Source organism: Clytia hemisphaerica, unplaced genomic scaffold (assembly GCF_902728285.1).
Source record: "Clytia hemisphaerica strain Z4C2 unplaced genomic scaffold, Clytia hemisphaerica genome assembly, whole genome shotgun sequence".
NCBI classification, from domain to species: domain Eukaryota; kingdom Metazoa; phylum Cnidaria; class Hydrozoa; order Leptothecata; family Clytiidae; genus Clytia; species Clytia hemisphaerica.
Window position 1 is genome coordinate 80,432 of NW_027103802.1, and position 22,240 is coordinate 102,671.

A 22,240-nucleotide genomic window follows, 5' to 3' on the forward strand; every position below is an offset into this window, starting at 1 on the left:
AATTTTGCACACTTGATCCTTGGGCAAATCCCTGGGGGTGTTTTTTTCATTTTTTCAAAATTATAATTTTTGGGGCCTGGGGACGAGTTTTTCGCCAAAACGAGGCTAAAACTTTGGGGCAGGCTGGAGACTTCAAAAATGGTCCGATTGGGTTGAAATTTTGCACACTTGATCCTTGGGCAAATCCCTGGTGGTGTTTTTTTCATTTTTTCAAAATTTTAATTTTTGGGGCCTGGGGACGAGTTTTTCGCCAAAACGAGGCTAAAACTTTGGGGCAGGCTGGAGACTTCAAAAATAGTCCGATTTGGCTGAAATTTTGCGCACTTGATCCTTGGGCAAATCCCTGGGGGTGTTTTTTTCATTTTTTCAAAATTTTAATTTTTGGGGCCTGGGGACGAGTTTTTCGCCAAAACGAGGCTAAAACTTTGGGGCAGGCTGGAGACTTCAAAAATGGTCCGATTGGGTTGAAATTTTGCACACTTGATCCTTAGGCAAATCCCTGGGGGTATTTTTTTCATTTTTTCAAAATTTTGATTTTTGGGGCCTGGGGACGAGTTTTTCGCCTAAACGAGGCTAAAACCCAAAATGCTATAATTTTTCTTAAGCCATTAAGTTTACAATTGGGCCTACAAATGATTTCAAAGATACTGAAGTTGAGCCAGTGCGGTTAGCACGTTCGACAGTGGGAGAACATAACTTTGAAAGTCAATGCCCTCGGTGGTGCAAATAGAAGCACGAAAGACATAGAGACAAAATGGAAAAATCTAAAATCCGATACAAAAATCACTCACAACGAGTATAAAAGATACGTCAATGGAACTGGTGGTGGCCCTCCAACAAAACCCCCAACTGAAGCTCAGCATAAAGTAATTTCCCTTTTCGAAGGACGCCCTTCCTTCGAAGGTCTAGATGGTTTTCCTCATCGTTCATCAATGATACAGGTAAAGAAAACTCTATGTTTCAATTATTCCATTCGTACAAATAATTCTCTTTATGACATTAATTTCAGTCAGTGAAGAACAATGCATGTAATAAGTTTTTCTTTGTTCTTGAACATAACGAAAGAAAAAAAATACCAATAAAATAAATAATATTTTAATCTACCCTTGTCTTTTTAGATATCCAGAGCAACTCGATTTCATTAGATCAACCCGGGCCTAGCAGCCATAATAAACTCATCGAGAATGATGTGATGTTGTTCAGTCCACACTCTAAAACCAACCAGAATCCTTTTACAATACAGTCAACTTACAGTCAAAGAAACCCTCAAAGAAAAATAAAACAAGCACCTTAACTATTCAAAGACAATGTCTAATCAAAGAGCTGAACATTCAAAAAGCAAAGCTAAAATTTCAGCGTTTGAAAAACAAAGAAGTGTTATTGAAGATAAAAAATGAACGAAGGCATACTGAGTTGCTCGATCTACAGCAAGAAAAGGGAGCTTTAGAGTTGACCCTAATGAAAACAAACTTTGTTTATGTGGACCCTACCGAAGAAAATATCAACAATTTTAACGAACAATAAATAAAAAACTTGGTATAATATACAGTTAACTTATTTTTTTCCACAGCACACCATTTACCACACTCATTTGTTTTTGACTGTCTCCCTTTTGTTGACAAATAATTTTTGTCGACACTGTAATGTCATACGTTAGTTCCTTTTGTTTAGAGAAAAATCTTTCTTTCGTTTTGAGAGAATTCTTTTGTCTTGAAAACCATTTTTTCTTTTGATAATTTTCGCCTTCTTTTGTTTTGAAAAAAATTTCTTTTGTTTTGAAAAAAATTCTTTTGTTTTGAAAAAATGTTTTGTTTAGAGATTGACAAGTGCGACCTGCTCGACGGGTTCCCTAAACAAGTTTAACAAGATCGAATGAACGAAAACATTCGAAAATTCTAGAGATTTGTAAACAAATATTAGAAAGTTTGAATGACTGTGTGTGGTCGGTGGTGTGTTGTGTCGTTTGTAAAATGTAAATTGATAATATTTTTGATAAAGATCTTATGTATTTGAACATGTTTTTTAAAAGAATGTATTTGCAATACGATCGCGTATTGCACCACGATTTTGATTGTCTCCATCATAAGGTTCTGCCTCAAAGTCGTCTGGGTCTTCTTCATCTTCAAATGGGTCTTCATTTAACATAATAGCAATGTTATGAAGGATAAAGCATGTACCAATTATTTGACATGCTTTTATAGGGTCGACTCTCAAACCAAATCGTAACGCAGGAAATCGTGCTTTTAACAAACCAAAGCTTCTTTCGACTGAACTTCTAGCTCTCTTTTGGCATCGGTTGAATCGTCTTTCTCGTGGTGTTACACCCTATCATAGGGGGTCAAAAGGTAGCGTGATAAAACATATCCAGAGTCTCCAATAACCAAGCCATCGTCTATAGAGTTGTTGTTATTATCCAAATGATTTTTGACTGCAGAAACACGAAAAATAAAACTATCATGTGTCGACCCCGGCCATCTTGCATCAACATCGAGGAAACGATAATTATGATCAGTCTGGGCTTGAACATTTATAGAATGATAATTTTTTCTGTTTACAAAGTCTTTTTCATCTTCATGGGGGCAAGAAATTCTTACATGTGTGCAATCGATAAAAGCAATTGTGCTTGGAAAGCCAGCCATTCTGTAAAAACCTTGCTTGATCTGTCTTTTGTTGGGCAGTGGTAGGGAATACAATGAATTGGTTTTTCTTGCGATTGAGAGCTTGACAAAATTGGGGAACAATCCTTGAAACAGTTGATTTATCCACTCCAATAACATCTCCCACAACTTGTTGGAAACTTCCACATGCCAAAAACTTCAAAGAAATCAACACTTGACTTTCCACAGACAAAGCGTGCTTTCTTTGTGTAGGTCTTTGCAGATCTTGTCTGAGAAGATTGGTTAAAAACACAATGCCTTGTCGTGAAAAGCGAAAGCGCATCCGAATGTCCTCATCTGAAAAAGTGTTGTTATGCATAAAATCTTTCAGTCTGTATGTTCTTGGACGTCTTCATTGCAAATTTCCATATAAAATCATGTTCATGGTGGCCATTTCTCACTTTGTTTTAAGCTTAATCTTTCCTTAATCCACCTCCCGAGCAGGATTAAGTTTGGGGTGTTTAAGTATAAGTTAATCTCTTTTTTAATCGTGATATTTTTTGAACAACAGACAAATTTTCGTTAATCGGCGCTAATCGCTATTTAATCCGGACTTAAGCTAATCTGCCGCTAATCCACTTTTGAACAACCGGGCCCAGAACTCTCCTTCGCTTGTTCTAAATCTCTATCCTAAAAAAATGGTTTTGTAATATTTGAATGCTAAAACACAAGTCTTTGCTTTAATATACTTACTTGAAAAAAAGTGTTCTTTAAAAGAATATTTAGCACGTAGTGAGTATATATTCTCTTTGCCTGGTATGAGTATAAAACAAAAATGACATAAGGCCATTATCTAGTTGTTTTTTTTCCTAAACCTACTCCCTCTTATGACTCTAATGATAAGAACACGCGTTAATGTTTAAAACAGCTATTTCAGGGCTCTTGAATATAAATAGGGGGTCGATCTCTATCCTATTTTATGATCTGCAACATATCGAATGGTACCAAAATACTTCTTCGAATCGGTTTGGGAAGCTTTATATTCAATAACTGCCCCGTCAACGACCACCAGACGAATATACTTATAGATCAAGAAATGTCCCGAAAAAGTGTTTTTTTCGAGAATTCCTCGAGATTTTCCGACATTTTGTTTATTTTGAATTCAATGATTTCTATTGATCAGTCGGGTAGATCCACAAAAGCATCACTTGTTTCGGTTTAAAGATTTAATACGACTATCATGATTATTAAATGAAATTTTAGGCAATTAGAAGCCACTGGGTCAAATGAGAATGTGCTGCGAAAAATCAAGGAAGTTGCCAAACAAGCGGGTGGAACTCGAAAAGCAAACCGCATCGATATCATCGATAAAACACGGAAACTGAGAAGCAACTCTACTTTTCGAAGGCAATCCATCATTAAAGAGCTGTAAGTATAACCTGATAACGGCAATATTGACATTAATCCAGTGACGAAGGGACATTTTTGCTTCAATCTTCTGTTGATTATTAACAAGGTAGGTTTCTAAAAGTATTACTTGTTTATTTATGTAAAAATCTTATTTGTTTTAAAGAACAGAGGAAGAAACCAATGTTAACGAACAATTGAACAAAGAGTTTTCGGAACCATACGCTGGCTTACATCCTATATTGAGATTTTCCTCCTACTTCTTGATGAGGTTTGACACTATTACAATTATGACTTCGACGCTGATACGCCAAAAGGAATTAATGCCTCACGCCAAATATATTCGGCGTACTGTGCACTAATTCCAGGTCCACCGACTTTTATATTTTATAAAATGTTACCACTTTAAACAGTTTCCTATTACGTTCAATGCGGGGAGATTTACCTGCACTTTAAAGTGTAGTATTCTTTCAATAATAGCTGTTACAAAAAAAAGATTAAATTTGGCCTTTTTTTACTGTTTTTTTTTGTCTTCATTTCCCACTTCGACCTCAATAATACAGTATTGGAAAATTAAAACCCAAAAAGTCTTCATTTGTCAGCAGACTGGGAATAAAAAATCTTTTTACCACGACACCATAGTCGCAAGAAATTCATTTTGAAGTTTCTGGTATATTTCTTTTACCTAGTCGCAAAATTTCATTTTAAGGTTTTGAAAACTTTTTTTCCTTTGAAAAATAGATCATGCCTAAAATTAATTAGTAGACTGTACAATATTCTTTTTACAATTTCTCTGTTTTCTTTTAACTCTGTAGGAATACGATTAACCCAAATAGTATGTTTTTCACCACATGGACCGCAGTAACTGTTGCTGTATCTTGCGTTTACTTCTGCACACTTGGCTTCAATATTGCATTTCTAAAGGATAATCAAATCTTACAGATTTTGAATTACTCTTTTGATTTCTTCTTCATAGTTGATATGTAAGTGATGCTTAAATTTTCCTCCCTGGACTGAATTATTGAATATTTTTTTCTTCTAGATTAGCAAAAAGTATGGTGGTAATTTCTTAAACACAACAGTTTTCTCCATTTAGCTTTCATTTCATGTCAGTACGATCAGTAGTTATTTTCCCAGTTTTCCAAAAGTTTATTTTAAACTTTTTTTATCTTGGTGATATATTTTTTACCTTGGATTGCATTATCCTGTTATAGCCATGGTTGTAGCTATTGACAGGTGATTTCCAATCGTCAACATTGAAAAACAATTTTCATGTATCAGGCGAAAGTTTTGATTTTGTCTTCTCATTTTATTTTTTAGTTACATCAAAATGCATGTCTGTTTTTATAACAGTGATGGAGTATTGGTTACACACCCAACAACTACAGCCAAAAATTACTTCAGGTATGTATTTTAGATTCATTTATGCAGAGCAACAATAATCGACTTTAATCGGGTACAACAGAAAGCATTAAGTATCGGTTTAATCCCTCTTTTTTTTAGAATCTTGGCCAGCTCAAGTACACACAGTAACTTACTTCTTGCTTCTTCTTTAGCTCTAGTTCGCGAGTGCCAACATTGAGTGGTTAGGGCGAAAGGCCAACCATATCTTTTTTTCTTCTTTTCTTCGAGACTTCTTTGTAGAACTCGTCTGCTGAGCGACCACCAAGCACGTGATTCTTCGAGTGTTTTGATTGTTTGGCCTCTCTTCTTGTTAACGTTGTCGTTGAAAAGCAGCTATTTGACGATGCTGAATCTGGAACATGTGAACTGTGTTGGAACATTTTTTCCAGGCATTTTCAAAAATCAATTTGAAGTTATCCTTTGTATGTTGACGGAAAAAAAAGAAATTAACTCTCCAACTGTACAATGATCTTGACTTTAACCAAGGTCGCTTTGATAAAGTGAATGAGAACCTTTTTTTGCCTTTCCGTTTTCTTTCGGTTAAAATATCAGATGTAAAAATCCGTCAAAATTAGGTTAAATATTGAAAGAATACAATTATACCATGACCCATATATGACATGCTATAAACAGCACTTAATTCGGGGGTAATAGCATAATGAACACAAGATAATTGTTATGTCAACATAACGAGATCATTTATGTTGACATAACAAGATAATTATTATGTCGACATAACAAGATAACAACAAGATAATCATTATGCGAGATGATTTATGTCGACATAACGAGATAATTATTATGTCGACATAACAAGATAATTTATCTCGACATACCGAGATAATTTATCTCAACATAACAAGGTATATCTCAACATAACGAGATAATTTATATCAACATAACGAGATAATTTATATCAACATAACAAGATAATTCATATCAATATAACGAGATAATTCATATCAACATAAATATTCATATCGAGATAACGAGATTATTTATCTCAACATAACGAGATTATTTATCTCAACATAACAAGATAACTTATATCATAATTTAAGTCAATATAACGCGATAACACATCTCCGCTATCGAGATAACACTCCTTCGCTAGAGATACTCCGTCTTTGACTCAAACGCAGGAGAGAGTATGTTCCGGTTTCGAATCCCTTCCGGGAGAGCGTTATCTCTTTATGTACTGACATAATATTTATCATAAATATATCATAATGACTAATTTATCATAATTTTAATTTATCATAATTATAATATTAATTTATCAGAATTTTAATATTATCATTATATTTGCATAATTTTTATCTCATTATGTTAACATAAGATTTATTTAAGGTGCATACCATTTAGCCAAAAACCCAAAAAAGTGAAACAGAGGGTTTAGCGAACGCATTGATTCATTTAAAAGTTCACCTAAACAGACGATCAAAGCCAACAGTCTTTTTTCTGTGTTTTCTTCGTTCGCTAAACCAAGGGTTTAGCAAACAAACTGCACCATTTGATTTTTTGTTTTGCTAAACCATTATTCTAACCAAGCACTACACCTTGTGTATGCTGGTTCACTAAGTGCACGCATGCATGAGCCCTAAGCTTTAATGTTTTCTTCCGTTGGGCTACCATTTTGAAATTCGTTGCTGTGACTTCAGGCAAGATCCTAGAAATCGAATTAGCAATGTAACATCTACTTTGTTTAGGTAAACAAACCCAAACCATTTGTAGTTTAGTGAAACAGTTTCAGTTTTTTGGTTTTGAACATTAAAAGGTATGCAACCTTAATTAATAAAAACCTGCGTTGTGTTGATATAAATATAATTTCGTTCATCTTGTTAAATCAAAATGTCATATTACCTTATATTATATTATAATAATTATCTTGTATCTTGTATATTGATATAAATTATCTCACTATGTCGACATAAAAAGGTTATCTTATTAATACAATATGACGATATCAATTATCTTTATCATGTTCTATTGACATAAATATTATCTAGCTATGTCGATATAAATTACATGTTATATATTATGTGAACATCCTATTGCTCCCGATTAAGTGCTGTTCATAGCATGTCATATATGGGCCACGGTAGGATTATCAACACATTTAAATTTTCCTGCATGTGATTCTACCATACAGTTTCTTGTTTCAAACAGACGCCTCTCTTAGAGAGGAGGAGTTTATTTGAAGCGAACGTTTATTGAATTATTCAAAGTAATACGGTATAGAGTCATTAACATTAGGCAGGTCGGCAGACCGGTTTGCTATCTGAACCAATTTTTCAAAAAATTTTAAAATTTAGATAGTCAGGTAGAGAAGATGCTTTTTTATTCTGCTACTGGCAGTTTCATGTCACTTTTGTGACAATCTTCAGGCAACTAAAAATAAAAAATATTCGTTACTTTATCTATTTAGAGAAAATAATTCAATAGCTTATTCTTTTTAATATTTACGTCAAAAAATTCAAGATCGAATTTACGACGCTGGCGAAATTCCGCCAAAAAACTTCTGAAACCATTCTTCTAGTTTTGATGTTTTTTAGATATGTCGGAATTATTTTTAAGAAAAGGATCCTGTTCAATTGGTCTGAAAGTTTAAATATTTCTCGGCTAGTTTGCGGACTATTTATAGAGAGGAAAAAATCCTCTTCTTCCTTGGCTGACGGTTAAAATCTTTAGCCGATACGACAGGGTTTTCTCAGCTGTTGAAAAAGTATTCCCTTTCATTTATGAAGCGTACAGGGGGGATCGGTACTAAAATCTCAGACATATATGGTACCAAAAGGGTTATCAAGAATTTTTTGCATACCACCACCCCATTTCAGAGAAGCGGTTTGAGGGACATTTAGACACAAAGACCACCCAACTTTGTTTTTTTCAGAACAAATTTTGTTTTCTCGGTACCGTTTTTCTCAAAAGTGCTAATTTTTAAATAAAGACTCATTTTTTGCAAACATTGGTATTTTCAAACAATGCTGCTTTATAAATTGAGCAAACTTTAAAAGACATTTAACTGAATGCAAAAACAATTTAACTCTGGAAATTTGCTTCGAAAATGAGAAAATTTAAACAAGCTTTTTGAAAATTTTCAAGAATTCTGAAAACAAATCATAAAAATTCTGAAAAAGATTCAAAAAATGATAAAAATCACTAATTTAGTACCAATTTACTAAAACTAATTCTAAAGCTTCAGTCTGGATATCATTTTTCTGTTTATTTTTCATCGAAATATGCGTTCTATGGAATGTCATTTAAAGTGACGTCAATTCGATAGTTTGGTTTCAAACGTTTGACGACACTGAGGACAATATGAATGAAATTGCAAATTTTTTAATTTTACAGGTCGCTTGCATGTAATATTTTTACGAATGTTAGAAAAAAAGGGTTTAAAAAATGAGTAAATAAATTGTTCCTTAAATTTCGTTTTCTATCACCGTATTTTATTATACTTTTAGGCGAAGCTTCATTCTCGATTTCATTGCAGTACTTCCTATCGATGCTTTTCTTTTAAACTCAAGTAATGGTTAGTATATATTTACAGCTCGAACTGCTTGGAAAAATAAGGACATGCGATGAAAATATTGAAATATTAATTTAATGTTATTTGTGGATGTGTTCATTAAAACACAGCTACTTGTTTTTAAACACCCGCATCCTTCCAGATCAGTACATTATCAGTAAAAATCGCCGTTAAAGTATTTCCACTCACTTAGAACTGCTAGAGTACAAATTTGGCCTTTTGGCTAGAAATCTTGATTTTTCCTGAACTTACTTAAATATAAAGGCTTACATTACCTCTCTGGCATTGTAGATCCTTTCAGGGCATCCCTGGGGACTCTATAAACACACTCTTATGCTCCTATCACAAGAAAGATATTTTCTTTTTTGACGTCAGAAAGGAAAGGGTTTGTTCATCTATGGTAACCATACTTTTTCTTCAAACTATCATATTTTAAGAAATATCTGAGCTATGAACCTCAAATCTTGCATCCAGGCTCCAAATCTACTAGGGTACGAGTGTTGAGAATTTCATGGTGATAAGATAATCAGAAAAAAAAGTTACGTCAAAAATTCTAGGGGTGCAGTTTTTTTGTATTTCCGTAAGATTACAAAAACGAATATTATAGTAAAGAAGATTTTGCACATATGGCTGGCCCCCGTGTGACGTCATCAAGTTTGTCGGGGTTGAAATTGAAGGCGAATATCTGTGAATATCTGTCTATCTGCTTCAAATGAGGCTTAAGAGAAAAATTTTCTTCCAAGGATTCCAAAAGATATCACAATATGAAATATGAAAATCAATATTTTATTAGCTATATGGAAAATTGCTCAAAAAATGACGTCTTCCACTACAAAAAGTCTTCAAACTCGTTTCATTTGAATAAAAACCTTTTAGGGCTCATGGAACAAAAAATATTACTATGAGTCATAAAGTATATGTCAAGAAATAAGAATTGGCTTTTCCAGAAAATATTTGGATATGGAGTGGGGTGGAGGATAAAACATTTTAGGAAATTTGCCTCCCGGACATTGAGACTTTTGACAGCCCGGACAGCTGGTCTAACCCACCGGACAAGCATCAGTTGACTCCTGGACATTCAAAATTACCCTCAAACAGAGAAAAACTACCCCCGGACAAAGCAAAGTAGATTTTCCACTATCCCCTGGTCACTATCCTCCACCCCCATGTAGAAACATTTTTTGAAAGAGTTCAATTTCTGTCCAACTACCTTATTGGTATATATTTTCGCGTGTTACAAATTTTCGCGAATCGCGAATTTTTTTCGAAAAAACGTGTTTCGCGTGTATTAAATTTCGCGATTGCCGACTTCTGGAAAATTTTCGCGTGTATTAAATTTCGCGACTCACTAAACTTGGTATTTTCAGAAAGTGGGAATATAAAGCAAGAAAAAGACTGATTTTGCTTGAAACACAACGTTTTTGATGTAAAAATACTAACAAAAAATTTTTCGCGTGTATTTAATTTCGCGATTTTGTAATTTTGAAAAATTTAAACAGTATTAAATTTCGCGAAAATCGACCAAAAAACTCGCGAAATTAAGTACCCGGCAAAATTTGTAACACGCGAAAATATATACCAATAAGGTATATTCACTCAGGAGATTTGGGTGGCAGAGCATCATATGCATTTCGTCCTTATTGGGACTCATCAACACTGTGTGCTGCACCCTGGCTGGCCAAATCGATTTAGTCAGCATCTCTAAACCACAAAATCACTTGTGGTTCAAACAGAGAGAAATAGTAAACAGAAGGGAAATTCCCTACGGAATTCTTTATTGACTCCTTTGGAGCCAAGCTTTACTGTCTCAAAAGGGAGGAAAGCCTCAACTGCATGAGAGGAGATCAATAATATATATGTGAAGACACAATCACTTGTGGTTCAAACAATGTAGGCCTATATATCGTGAAGATCAGAGATCTGACCTCAAGAAAAGCAAGTGTTGAAAGTACTAAATGAAATAAGAATGAAACACTAAAAGAGATTAATATTTATCATAATGGTACAGTTTTTTTCTATTTTTTGAATTAAAAAAAAAAGAAGAGAAAACTGGCAAACCAATAGATATAAAATTTAAAATGCTAAGCAGAAACATAAGCACATCAATTATAAGAAACACAAACTAAAAACTACCTAAAAGCCCAACAAAAATATAATGTTATATGATGTCCCCGACTTGCGAGAGGTGCAGCTGCTTTAAACATGTTTTAAGGACTTCCAACACTCACCTGCTCGCAGTCCAAACAAACTAACAAACATAAAAACTGCAGAAACTCACACACAAATACAAAGAAACATACTCTTACGAAGTCAACGCCACAAAAAGGCTAAACAACAGACAAAGCAAACAAGTTCAAAGAGACAAGTAACAAGACAATACACAAAAGACGAGTATCAATATGTTAGACAAAAACACAAATTTTCCAAAAAGTTGACCCGGTTCAAAACCAAACTTTCGAAGTGCCGTGCAGACGGCCGCGCGAAAAAGAACAAAAATGTAGTTGCCCTAAGAAATCACTCAAAGATTCCAAATTTCATGAAAGTCTCTGAAAATCTATCAAAGTACTTTATAATTTGTTTTCACAAGAAAGATCTTTCAGCTCCCTGATTGAGCATGCGTTTGAATAGTTCTAAAATTCTGGGCAGGATAACATCTTCAAAAAGAAGAGGGTATCTACAATCATGGGCGAAATATATTGACATTTTTTTGTATTTTAACGTTTTTCAGAATCTAAAGTTCGGGCGAGAATTGCTATTTTAGTACTTCCACTTTCTTTTATTGAATATTTTGATTTTAGAGGGGACTTATTCGAGCAAATTTGAGCTTTGAAATCCTGAGATCCTAATGTTCTAAGTCTTAAGTCTGATGTTAAAACTCAGAGTTAAAACTCTACTTTACTACTGTAGTTTAAGGCCTTTAAAAATTATTTGTGGTGTTTGTGATTACTATTTCGTCGGGAAATCCCCTTTGGCTCAATTATTTTATCCATGATTGTAGCAATGCGTAGAGCCTCGAGAATATACGGAACTGTAAAAGATAATTAATGGTAAATTACTGTCTTTACATGCGGCATTCTCACAATGAAAAAGGGAAAGGCGTTTCTCCTTTCAAACAATTTATAGCGACAGATATTATTTTTCATACTTGTGTCAAGATACGAAAACGTTACCTGTGTTCCATGATGTTCAACTTTTAATCGTAGCTCCTCTGGATAGATATCATTATAATAATGTTAGAGAAAATCGTCTCTATCATTTATAGCGCAAAGGTCTACTGAATGAGACTTTAATGCTCTAGGAGTACTAGTAGATATCAAATTTTGTACATATCTAGACTGTAATAATAAAGAAAGAGGTTAGCAGAGGTTAGCCCAAAAAAAGAGCTAGATTTATTCCTATCGGAATACCAATATTGTGTCTTATATGGTTACTTATAATCATATGAATGTTCTTCCCTTAGGCGTGTATGCACTTGGCAAATTAAACCGTATCCTTCACTTGATACCAGTTGTAAGTATTTTACATTCAAAACTACAAACAATTAAAGTATTTAGTGGATAAATATTAAAAACGCTTGATCAAATCAGCGCCGAGGTACTTTAATTGGATTAATTTTCGCGAGGATCAAATTTCGAGGTTGAGCTATTAATTAATTTTGTGGATGGCACTATTTGATGACTACATTTTCACGTTTTTGTGACTTTTACCGTCAAATCATGTATGCTGGTTGTTGAAATACGCATTATTAGTGTCTCTTTGATGTCAGTAAACATTCAAAAAGTATTTATTTCACTTTTTTTTAGTTTTGTTTAGAAATATTTCGCGGAGAAGGCCTTTCAAAAATTCCTTTGGGACACCATCCGCGAAATTTGATCCCCGCAAATACTTATCACATTAAAGTAGTGAATTGTGTCACTCTGTACAGTCTACATGTTTTTTTTTATAAGCAAGTGTATGCCCCTTGGTCAGGCTCGTGTATGCTTAAGTTCTCAAAGCATCCAGGCATAGTTTATGCTTATTATATGCTTAAGAATCATGCTTATGATTCACCCCGAGCCAAGTTTTTAATTAAATTTCAGAAATTTTGTAAAAATTTGTTCAGATTTTGGGAGCAGTGGAATGTCTTATTTTTTACTTGACCTCTACCAAGCCTTTTTAAACAGATAAAAATGACCACTTGAAAAATATTTTAGGCTGACATACTATATGCTCATGTTATGCTTAGGAATTCTGCAAATCTGAGCCTTCGTATGCTTATAAGCGTTATGCTTATAAAAAAAACATGTATTCGAATGCCGAAAACGAAACTTTTCCATGTTTTTCTGTTCCGTAAAATTAAAAGCTTCATTTTCAATAAATCCGTAATAGCCCCGCTTTTTTGTAATCACCCTGATGTAAAAAAAAATTTCTATTGGTTGAAAGAAAAGTATCGTACGATATTTTGATTGGTTAACAAAATATCGTACGAAATTTTTAAGCCAATCAAAATAAGAGTGTCAGTCGAATGTTTTTTTATAGTTTCGAATGTTTTTATAAGTTTCGAAAAGAATAGCGATTGAGTGTTCTTCAATTCTTTTTTTGACCATATAATTAACGCGGAATAACATGGTTTTCTCAGGTGATTTTGGATTAATAACCCCTCGTTTCATTGAAAACACTTCAAAATAGCCCTCACTACGTTCGGGCTATTTTGAAATGTTTTCAATGTCAATGAACCTCGGGGTTATTAATCCCAAATCACCCTCTAAACCATGTTATTACTAGTACAAATATTGAAATTTGTCAAGATCTAAGGGGTGCCATACGGAAAATTTTTAAAAGCTTTTTGTGAATTTCCGTCGTCGCAAAAAACAAAGATAACAACCAAAGCTTGAACGTTAATAGACTTTGTAACACTAATGAGTGGTGTTATGCAGAGCTTTTAATATTTGTTTCATATTATATAAGTATTTGCCCATTTTACTATATTTGTGTACAATTTTCTGTATAGTTTCATGGGATCATCCCCCCCCCCAGGAAGATGGGGGGGGAATCAGATTTTGGTGCCAGGGGGGAAGTGAAAATTTCAAGCTTGATGGGGGGAGGAAGGCGAATAGGGGGTATATTCAGTCCTCTACCTAGTGGGGGGAGTAATAGGATAAATACAGACCTTCCTGGTGTGTTTGGGCATTCAGGCTTATGAGCCTGTCTTTCTAGGGATTTTGAGAGTCTTTTTTTTGCTATAGTAGCTTGCGAATTGAGGCGAGTCTGGATCATCACTTCGCAACCCTTATACAATACGGCTAGGGGGATTTCCCAATTGGGGGGAGCACAAATTTTAAAGACAGGTGGGGGGGAAAGGCCAGATGGGGGATTTTAGCTCATATTAGGGGGGACCAAAAAGCTGGAGGACGCCATGAGTTTAGAACGCAGTTGCATAAAACTGTGATATCGCAGTGCAAGGGGTATCGCCCCCCCCCCAATAATTTTTTCAGAAACGGTTATTTTGCAAAACGCAAAATATTATAGGACCCACCTTGGAGCTTTTCTCAGGATTGGCTCATTAGTTTTTTCTGATTTTTGGAACAATGATGCAAAATGGCAATGCCCAAAATATGACGACCGATAGTCCACTGTTTAACAATCCAACTTAGTGCACTGTTAAACAATCCAACCTAGTCCACTGTTAAACAATCCAACCTAGTCATGTCCGGTCCAATGTTAAACAATTTGACCTAGTCCACTGTTTAACAATCCAACCTAGTCCACTGTTAAACAATCCAACCTAGTCATGTCCGGTCCAATGTTAAACAATTTGACCTAGTCCACTGTTTAACAATCCAACCTAGTCCAAAGTTTAACAATCCAACCTAGTCCACTGTTAAACAATCCAACCTAGTCCACTGTTTAACAATCCAACCTAGCCATGTCCGGTTCACTGTTTAACAAACCAACCTAGCCATGTCTGGTCCACTGTTTAACAATCCAACCTAGTCCACTGTTTAACAATCCAACCTATAGTCTACTGTTTTTAAACAATCCAACCTAGCCATGCCCGGTCCATTGTTAAACAATTTGACCTAGTCCACTCTGATAAACAATCCAACCTAGTCCCATCCCTTTTTACGAGTAGACAACCTAACCTAGTTTCATTCCTGGTCACTGGGCTCTTAAAGATAGAAGATACTCTCAGCTATCCAACGAGTTATAAAAAAACTCTAAATCTTTCTGGTTCAGGAAGTATTGGCATTTAGATATTTTCCTAGCTTATTGTAATAAAAAAGGCACGGAACGGCTTGGTGGAAATACAGTACATGGTGTGATTTGCGTTGTTACTAAAAGAGGCGACGAATGGTAACGATGTGGTAAATTGCTTCCAGGAATTGATTATTTTTTTCAATTTCATTTTAAAGTACTTTTTATCTTAAATATTCCATCGAAACATCTTGCAGAGTCTCATTTAGAGCTGCTTTAATTTTGGTTCGACATTATATACAGCCGATCCATGAACATGGCCAAACCAAAATTAAAGCAGGCAAAAAAATCACTGCAAATTGCTTCCAGGAAATGTTCATTTATTTCAACGAGCAAAGATTTAATGAAGAATATCAAATTTTATCTGTTAAAAAATCTTTGCGATAATGTCTTCCTTCAATAAAGGAAAAAAAATACTGTAAACTCGAAAGTAAATACATCCTTTTTAGACATTACCCCCTGAATCGTTATTTGATCTTTCATAATAATTTCTCTCTTCACGTGCGGGTAAATAACTTCTATTGTTAAAAACAAAAGAATTTATTGAAGCGATTAGCCGCTTCAAACTTGGATCGGCTTTAACTTTGGCTTCTAACAATTATCGATGCTTTTGATTTATAGTAAACGATTATAGTTACTCAAGTTGCTGTTTATAAAAATTTTGTCGGATAAGTTAGCTTTTTCCTGTATTACTATTTTATATAGTTCTCCTTGGGAAGGGATGGGACTAGGTTAGATTGTTTATCAGTGGACTAGGTCAAATTGTTTAACAGCGGACCGGACATGGATAGATTTAATTGTTTATCAGTGGACTAGGTTGGATTGTGTAACAGTGGACTATAGGTTAGATTGTTAAACAGTGGACTATAGGTCAAATTGTTTAACAGTGGACCGGACATGACTTGGTTGGATTGTTTAAGAGTGGACTAGGTTGGATTGTTAAAAAGTGGACTAGGTCAAATTGTTTAACAGTGGACCGGACATGACTATAAAGGTTAAATTGTTAAATAGTGGACTAGGTTGGATTGTTTAACAGTGGACTAGGTCAAATTGTTTAACAGTAGACCGGACATGACTGTAGGTTAAATTGTTAAACAGTGGACTAGGTTGGATTGTTAAACAGTGAACCGGACATGGCTAGGTTGGATTGTTTAACAGTGAAATACTTTCTGGTCTGTATTTTATAACATTAGGTTAAACGACATTAGGTTATATTCTTTAACTGTGCTCTCCACTACTAAATAATCCAACCAGTGACCACGCTAACTGCACCTGATCCCCCGGGGGGTACTAGGTTTGCGAGTTGACGGTAATGTCAGAGCCGAAAATCGAAAATCGACCCTTTGAGAGACAAAATTTTGGTGATTTTGGGACCCTTTGAGAGACTTTTTCCTAAATTTTGGTCTAGTTTTTCCAAATTTTGGTTTGATTTTCACCAAATTTTGGTCAAAATTCTTGGAAATCGTGACCCTTTGAGAGAGAAATTTTTGATTTTTGTGATTTTGGGACCCTTTCAGAGACTAACTTTTGAATTTGTACCCCTTTGAGAGACTTTTGAGGAATGAGATATGCCTGAAATCGCTGTTTTTCTGGATTTTCATTGGACTCTTTCCTTATAATTGGTTGTTTTTTTTCATTCAAAAACATTATTAATAGCAATGCCCACCATCAAGCATGTTTCAATTTTCAATAAAATTGATTTTTGAAGCCGGAACAATCTATTTTTGCCGGAAAGACAGTATTTCTTGAATTTCTCGAGCTGTACTTTATATTTTTTTATGAAATTTTTCACACTAATGCAAAATGACACAGAATGACAATACCTAAAATGTGACAGAGCACGATTTTTGAAAAACATTTATATTTATACAATAATTTAATTGAACATTTGAAGACTAGAGGTTAATACGATCGTTGAATTTCTGAGGCTTTTCAAGAAAATAAAAACAGGTTACCCAAAAATTGGGGTAACTCTCGATACGTATTCCTTTTATCTAAAATCAATTTTGTGGGTGCACGCAACTTAGTTGGTGCATAGAGCGAGTTTCCTTCGAAACAAAAAAAGGAAGTAAGATTTCATTTAAAAGGGGGGGGGGGGTGAGTATATAATAAGGGGGTGTTCATACCCCTCTGCAAACAATACTAATATTCAAGATTTATTTGCGTTTCCTTTCTTTTTCAGTCTCAATATTTCCAGTATTTGGATACACCTATACAAAGTGGAAACAGCTCAATAGTGAGGTATATTTCGATCAAGAACTTCTGTCACAGTCACTTTAAAAATGAGCCATTGAAAGTAGGATTCTCCAAAGACCAAAGATAGGTTATTTTTCTCCAAACATTAGCCACAAAAATCCACAAAGACCATCTAAATTAATAAAGTTAAAAAAAACTCATTTTAAACCAAATCGAGTGTCGTTTTATTCTTGATTTAATGGGTTCGACCCTTTTTATACCAAGCTTTTTTTCAACATGGTAATAGAGATGATGTCATGATTGAAATGGCAACTGTCAGCAAGCCGATATAAAGCCAAAAATAAATATCTAAATATATTACCTTTCCCGGGTCGAGCGAGCTCGGCATTTGATGAATTGATCTTTCCACCGTGTTCGAATTCTCATGAGGTCTTCTTTTAAAGAGCTTAGATCTTCAGAGAGTTGGTCAAGATATGTTTTTGCTGGTCTACCACGCGTTTTGAAACCACGAGGGTCCACTGGGTAGTAGCTGCTCCTTTTATAAGAACTAACTCGACTGTTGGTCTGCTGAAGAAATTCCTTTTTAATTTTGCTGATAGGTTAGATTTTAACATTTGGTCCAATTTGAGAGCTGACCAGGCTTTTGCTAGTCGAATTTCCATATCTCGTTTCGTAGAGGAAATATTACTGCTCAGATAGGGTGAATTCTGTATTTAGTATTCTGAGGACTTGATTTAAACATTCTCTACGGTGGAGAGAGCACATAAACTCGACAACCCAAATTTATCTGGTCGCCGGTCGTGGTCGCTGGTCGTGGTCGCCATTTCTGGTCGATGTTTAGAAACTCCCATAAAAACTTGAATTTAAATGATGTACAAATTTATGAAAGTGCTCTGTTGTTCGATTTTTGAGCCAGAGTTGATTTAAATTGAAATTTTTCAATTTAATTCCCCTTCCAGTCAACATTCAACAATAAAAAGAAAGGAAAAACTATTGATCTCGCTTATGTAAACAAACATTTTCATTCATTTTTCTCCTAGAGAGAGAAAAAATGTCTCTTCTTGAACAAATGGCAAGTGTTCCTATTGTTTGCAATATTACCTCTAAATTTGAGCAAGTGTAAGGACCCAAATTATGATAGATCAATATTATATGATTGAATATAATTTAGATTATTGATAAGTGTAAAGGAGCGATCAATTTTAGATTTATATTCATAATATACTGTAGTAACAATTTTTGAATATTGATGGAATATTGACAACTGTATCACATCCTTTAGTTTATATGATTAAAGGCCGTGATACACTTGTCAATATTAAATCAATATTCAAAAATTGTTACTACAGTATATTATGAATATAAATCTAAAGTAATATTGCAAACAAAAGGAACATTTGCCCTTTGTTCAAGAAAAGCATTTTTTCTCTCTCTCTTGGAGAAAAAAATGAATGAAAATGTTTGTTTACATTAGCGAAATCAATAGTTTTTCTTTTCTTTCTATTGTTGAATATTGACTGGAAGAGGAATTAAATTGAAAAATTTCAATTTAAATCAACTCTCGCTCAATAATCGAACAATAGAGCACTCTCATAAATTTCAACATCGTTTAAATTCAACTTTTTACCTTACATTCAGCAACATTAGCTCAATAACATTTATGATCCATACATAGTAACACTTTTTGAATATTGATCTAATATTGACAAGTGTATCACGGCCTTAAAAGAATATTCATACCATTTAAACTTTTTTCGTTTCAAAAGTAAGTCAAAATCTAACAATCGTTAACAATCTTTTAAAGACAATTTTCAACTAAATGAAATATCTAATGGAGCGGTAAGCAAGAGAGTTAAAACGAGAAAAAAAGAAGAAACATTTTGTGAATTTTACAACACCCTACAGTGACTGATATGACCAAATTTCGACCTTCTCAGGAGCTAAAATTTGAATTTATTCCATTTTTATAACCCTTAGAAGACTATATTAGTATGTCCGAGCCAAAAATTGGACATGGATACTTAGAGAGCTAAAAAACTAGACATTGTTTTTCATTACTCTTAGAGTGATTGTTTTCAAAAATCTTTTCCCCAAATTTTGGTTGAAACTGGAAGGAAGATTTTTGATTTTCGTAATTTTGGAACTCTTTTAAGAGGAAAACCTATGATTATGCACCCCTTTGAAAGACTTTGGATACTCTTCAGGACCTTCAAGTCCAAGTAATCCCGTGATATTAAAAGAATCATTTGAAAAAGAATAAAAGACACGAAATAAACATGTCCAGAGTCGAGTAAGCAATGACGAAAAGCAAGACATAAGGCAGTTCTTTTCTCAACCTTTTTGCCTAGAGAAAAGATCACGTCATAAAAAAGACCGAACAAAAAAAAGTTAAAGGAATTTCAATAACCGTTGTACGTCAATTTTGATAATTAGAATTCCTTTATTTTTGACCAATGAAAAATGTTGAAAAGTTTTCGCTTATTTCGTGCGAAAGTGGAGACCGGCCTTTAGGTCGTCAATGACTTCAATTCACATTCTCTAGGCCTTAGATTTAGAACGCCATGGTCTACTTCCATTTAACACTCGTTGCTTCTCGTTACTTTTTGTTACTTCTCGTTACTTCTAACTTAACTTGTTCCTCGTTAAAGAAACAACCGTAAAAAAATCGGAGTCGAGAGGTTCCAAGACTGGTTCTTGGAAAGATTTGACACTCCTTGCGTGTCATGTTCATCATTTTTCATTTTTGTTGTTATCTGAGTCAATCTGTATGCTGGCCGAAGACTGTCACTTAAGAATAAACAAACTTTTAAACCGTTTCAAATTTAAAACAATTTTTTTCTTCAAAATAAATTAATCTTTGTTTGTTTTTCAGATTAAATTCATTCAAACATTCATAAAATAGATTTATTTCGAAAAAGTTTAAAGGCTGTGATACACTGGACAATATTAAATCAATATTCGAAAACTGTTACTATATATGGATCATAAATATTATTGAGCTAATATTGCTGAATGTAAGGTAAAAAGTTGAATTTAAAATGATGTTTTAATCCATGAAAGTGCTCTATTGTTTGATTATTGAGCGAGAGTTAATTTAAATTGAAATTTTTCAATTTAATCCCCCTTCCCGTCAATATTCAACAATAGAAAGAAAGGAAAAACTATTGATTTCGATTATGTAAACAAACACTTTCCATTCTCCAAGAGAGAGAGAAAATATTTCTCTTCTTGAACAAAGGGCAAGTGTTCCTATTGTTTGCAATATTACCTATAATTTTAAGCAAGTGTAAGAGCCCAAATATAATAGATCAATATTCTATGATTGAATATAATTTAGACTGTTGATAGTGTAAGGAAGCAATCAATTTAGATTTATATCAATATATAGTAACAGTTTTTGAATATTGATTTAATATTGACCAGTGAGTGTATCACGGCCTTTAAAGTCATCTTGATGAAATAATTTTTCTGGAAATAGCTCAAAACCACTTCAGGGTAGAGTATGCCCTTTCATCCACATCACATATAAATCCTTATAATCATATAAATTTTAACTCTTTGCGATTTTTATAACGGACAATCGATTCGAAAAAGAAATATCTTGAACCCTTGAATTTTGAAATACTAGAAAATAAGAACAACTGATCCTTCTCCAAATTTTATGCTTTTTCACACAGACTGGTTAGATTGAGCTAGTTTTCATCGCCATTAAAGTACAAGGCCTAATTTACCCATTTTTTTACTTTTTTACGAGAAAGCCTACTCGACATCAATTTGGATAGAGATGAGGGAAGACGTGTAAGCTAGTAGCAGGAGCATGGGGGGTCAAGCAGTTGATTCAGAACACTTTGCCTGTTTTGACCGAGGTGTTCCATTTTCAATTTTTGTCATAGGGGTTATCTCTGAAAAAAATCTGGGAAAAAATGGGCTAACCTGGGCTAACTGCATTTTCTGTCATTCTGTAAAATTCATTTATTATTGTTCATGCTAGTTATGCCTCATCTTCTGTCTTTATAACGTCAAACTGCATCAGAGTCTTGCTTTAACATTCTCCTGTTTTGTTTACAAATTCAGTTTTCACTAATTTCCAAGCTGTCGTCAAGATATTGGATGAATCCAATATCTTTACTCCAAAAGTGGCATGGCCGGACTGCATCTCCCCGCTGTTGTACAATCTCGAAGGCATGTCTACAGGAGTCATCTCGGGAGTCCTTTATAAAGTTTAGGGCTAGTTTTTTTCACCTTTTGATGAAAATATCTATGGCTGATTAGAAGATGTAACAAATTTATTTTTCTAATTTCAGGGGTATAAAGTTTGGAACATACATGTATTTGCTCACCCACCTTTTTGCATGTTTTTGGTTTCTGATCGGATGCCCAAATAACTCGTCACAGATTAATATGAAGCAACAGCCAACTAGTCGATATGATAGTCATGGTAAATTGCATTATAGAAGCTTGGAATACGATGTTAATAAAACCTATGAATGCATCATCAATTCATGGGCAATGCAGGAAGGGCGAGATCTAGGTATTTCTTTTTGCGATTGTGGATTTGAACTCGAAATCGTTTTTAATTGCATGGAAGGTTTTTTATTCGTTTAGATGCTTTGTTATAGTAACGCAGACATGTTTTGCGTGGCCTTTTGAAAACGGCTGACGTCATAATGAATTTTCTTAATGACGGGCAACTCCATGCTATGTAAGCCCGTTATCATGCGAAAAGAACCAATCGCATTGCGTAAAAAGTCGTACAGACTGCGTCAAAAACAAACCAATTATAAGTAATGCAATAATGATGCAAGCTCGGTCGTTACTTGACCCCGGACAATATATCTCGATACATCCCTTACTAACAGAAAAGGCAATG

General features: G+C 34.2%; 1 protein-coding gene across 2 annotated transcripts in view; it reads left to right on the forward strand.

Annotated features, from left to right (window-relative positions):
* LOC136806326 (uncharacterized) overlaps positions 1 to 22,240 on the forward strand; it is a gene marked incomplete at both ends in the record, with an annotated part of 116,288 nt that overhangs the window by 75,754 nt on the left and 18,294 nt on the right. Inside the window, 8 exon segments of one of the 2 annotated variants that reach the window (XM_067062878.1) lie at positions 3,861 to 4,025; positions 4,171 to 4,275; positions 4,820 to 4,987; positions 5,325 to 5,408; positions 8,876 to 8,943; positions 12,401 to 12,450; positions 17,357 to 17,415; positions 21,675 to 21,901. In XM_067062878.1, coding sequence (XP_066918979.1) covers positions 3,861 to 4,025; positions 4,171 to 4,275; positions 4,820 to 4,987; positions 5,325 to 5,408; positions 8,876 to 8,943; positions 12,401 to 12,450; positions 17,357 to 17,415; positions 21,675 to 21,901 — 926 coding nt within the window. 2 annotated transcript variants of the gene reach the window in all.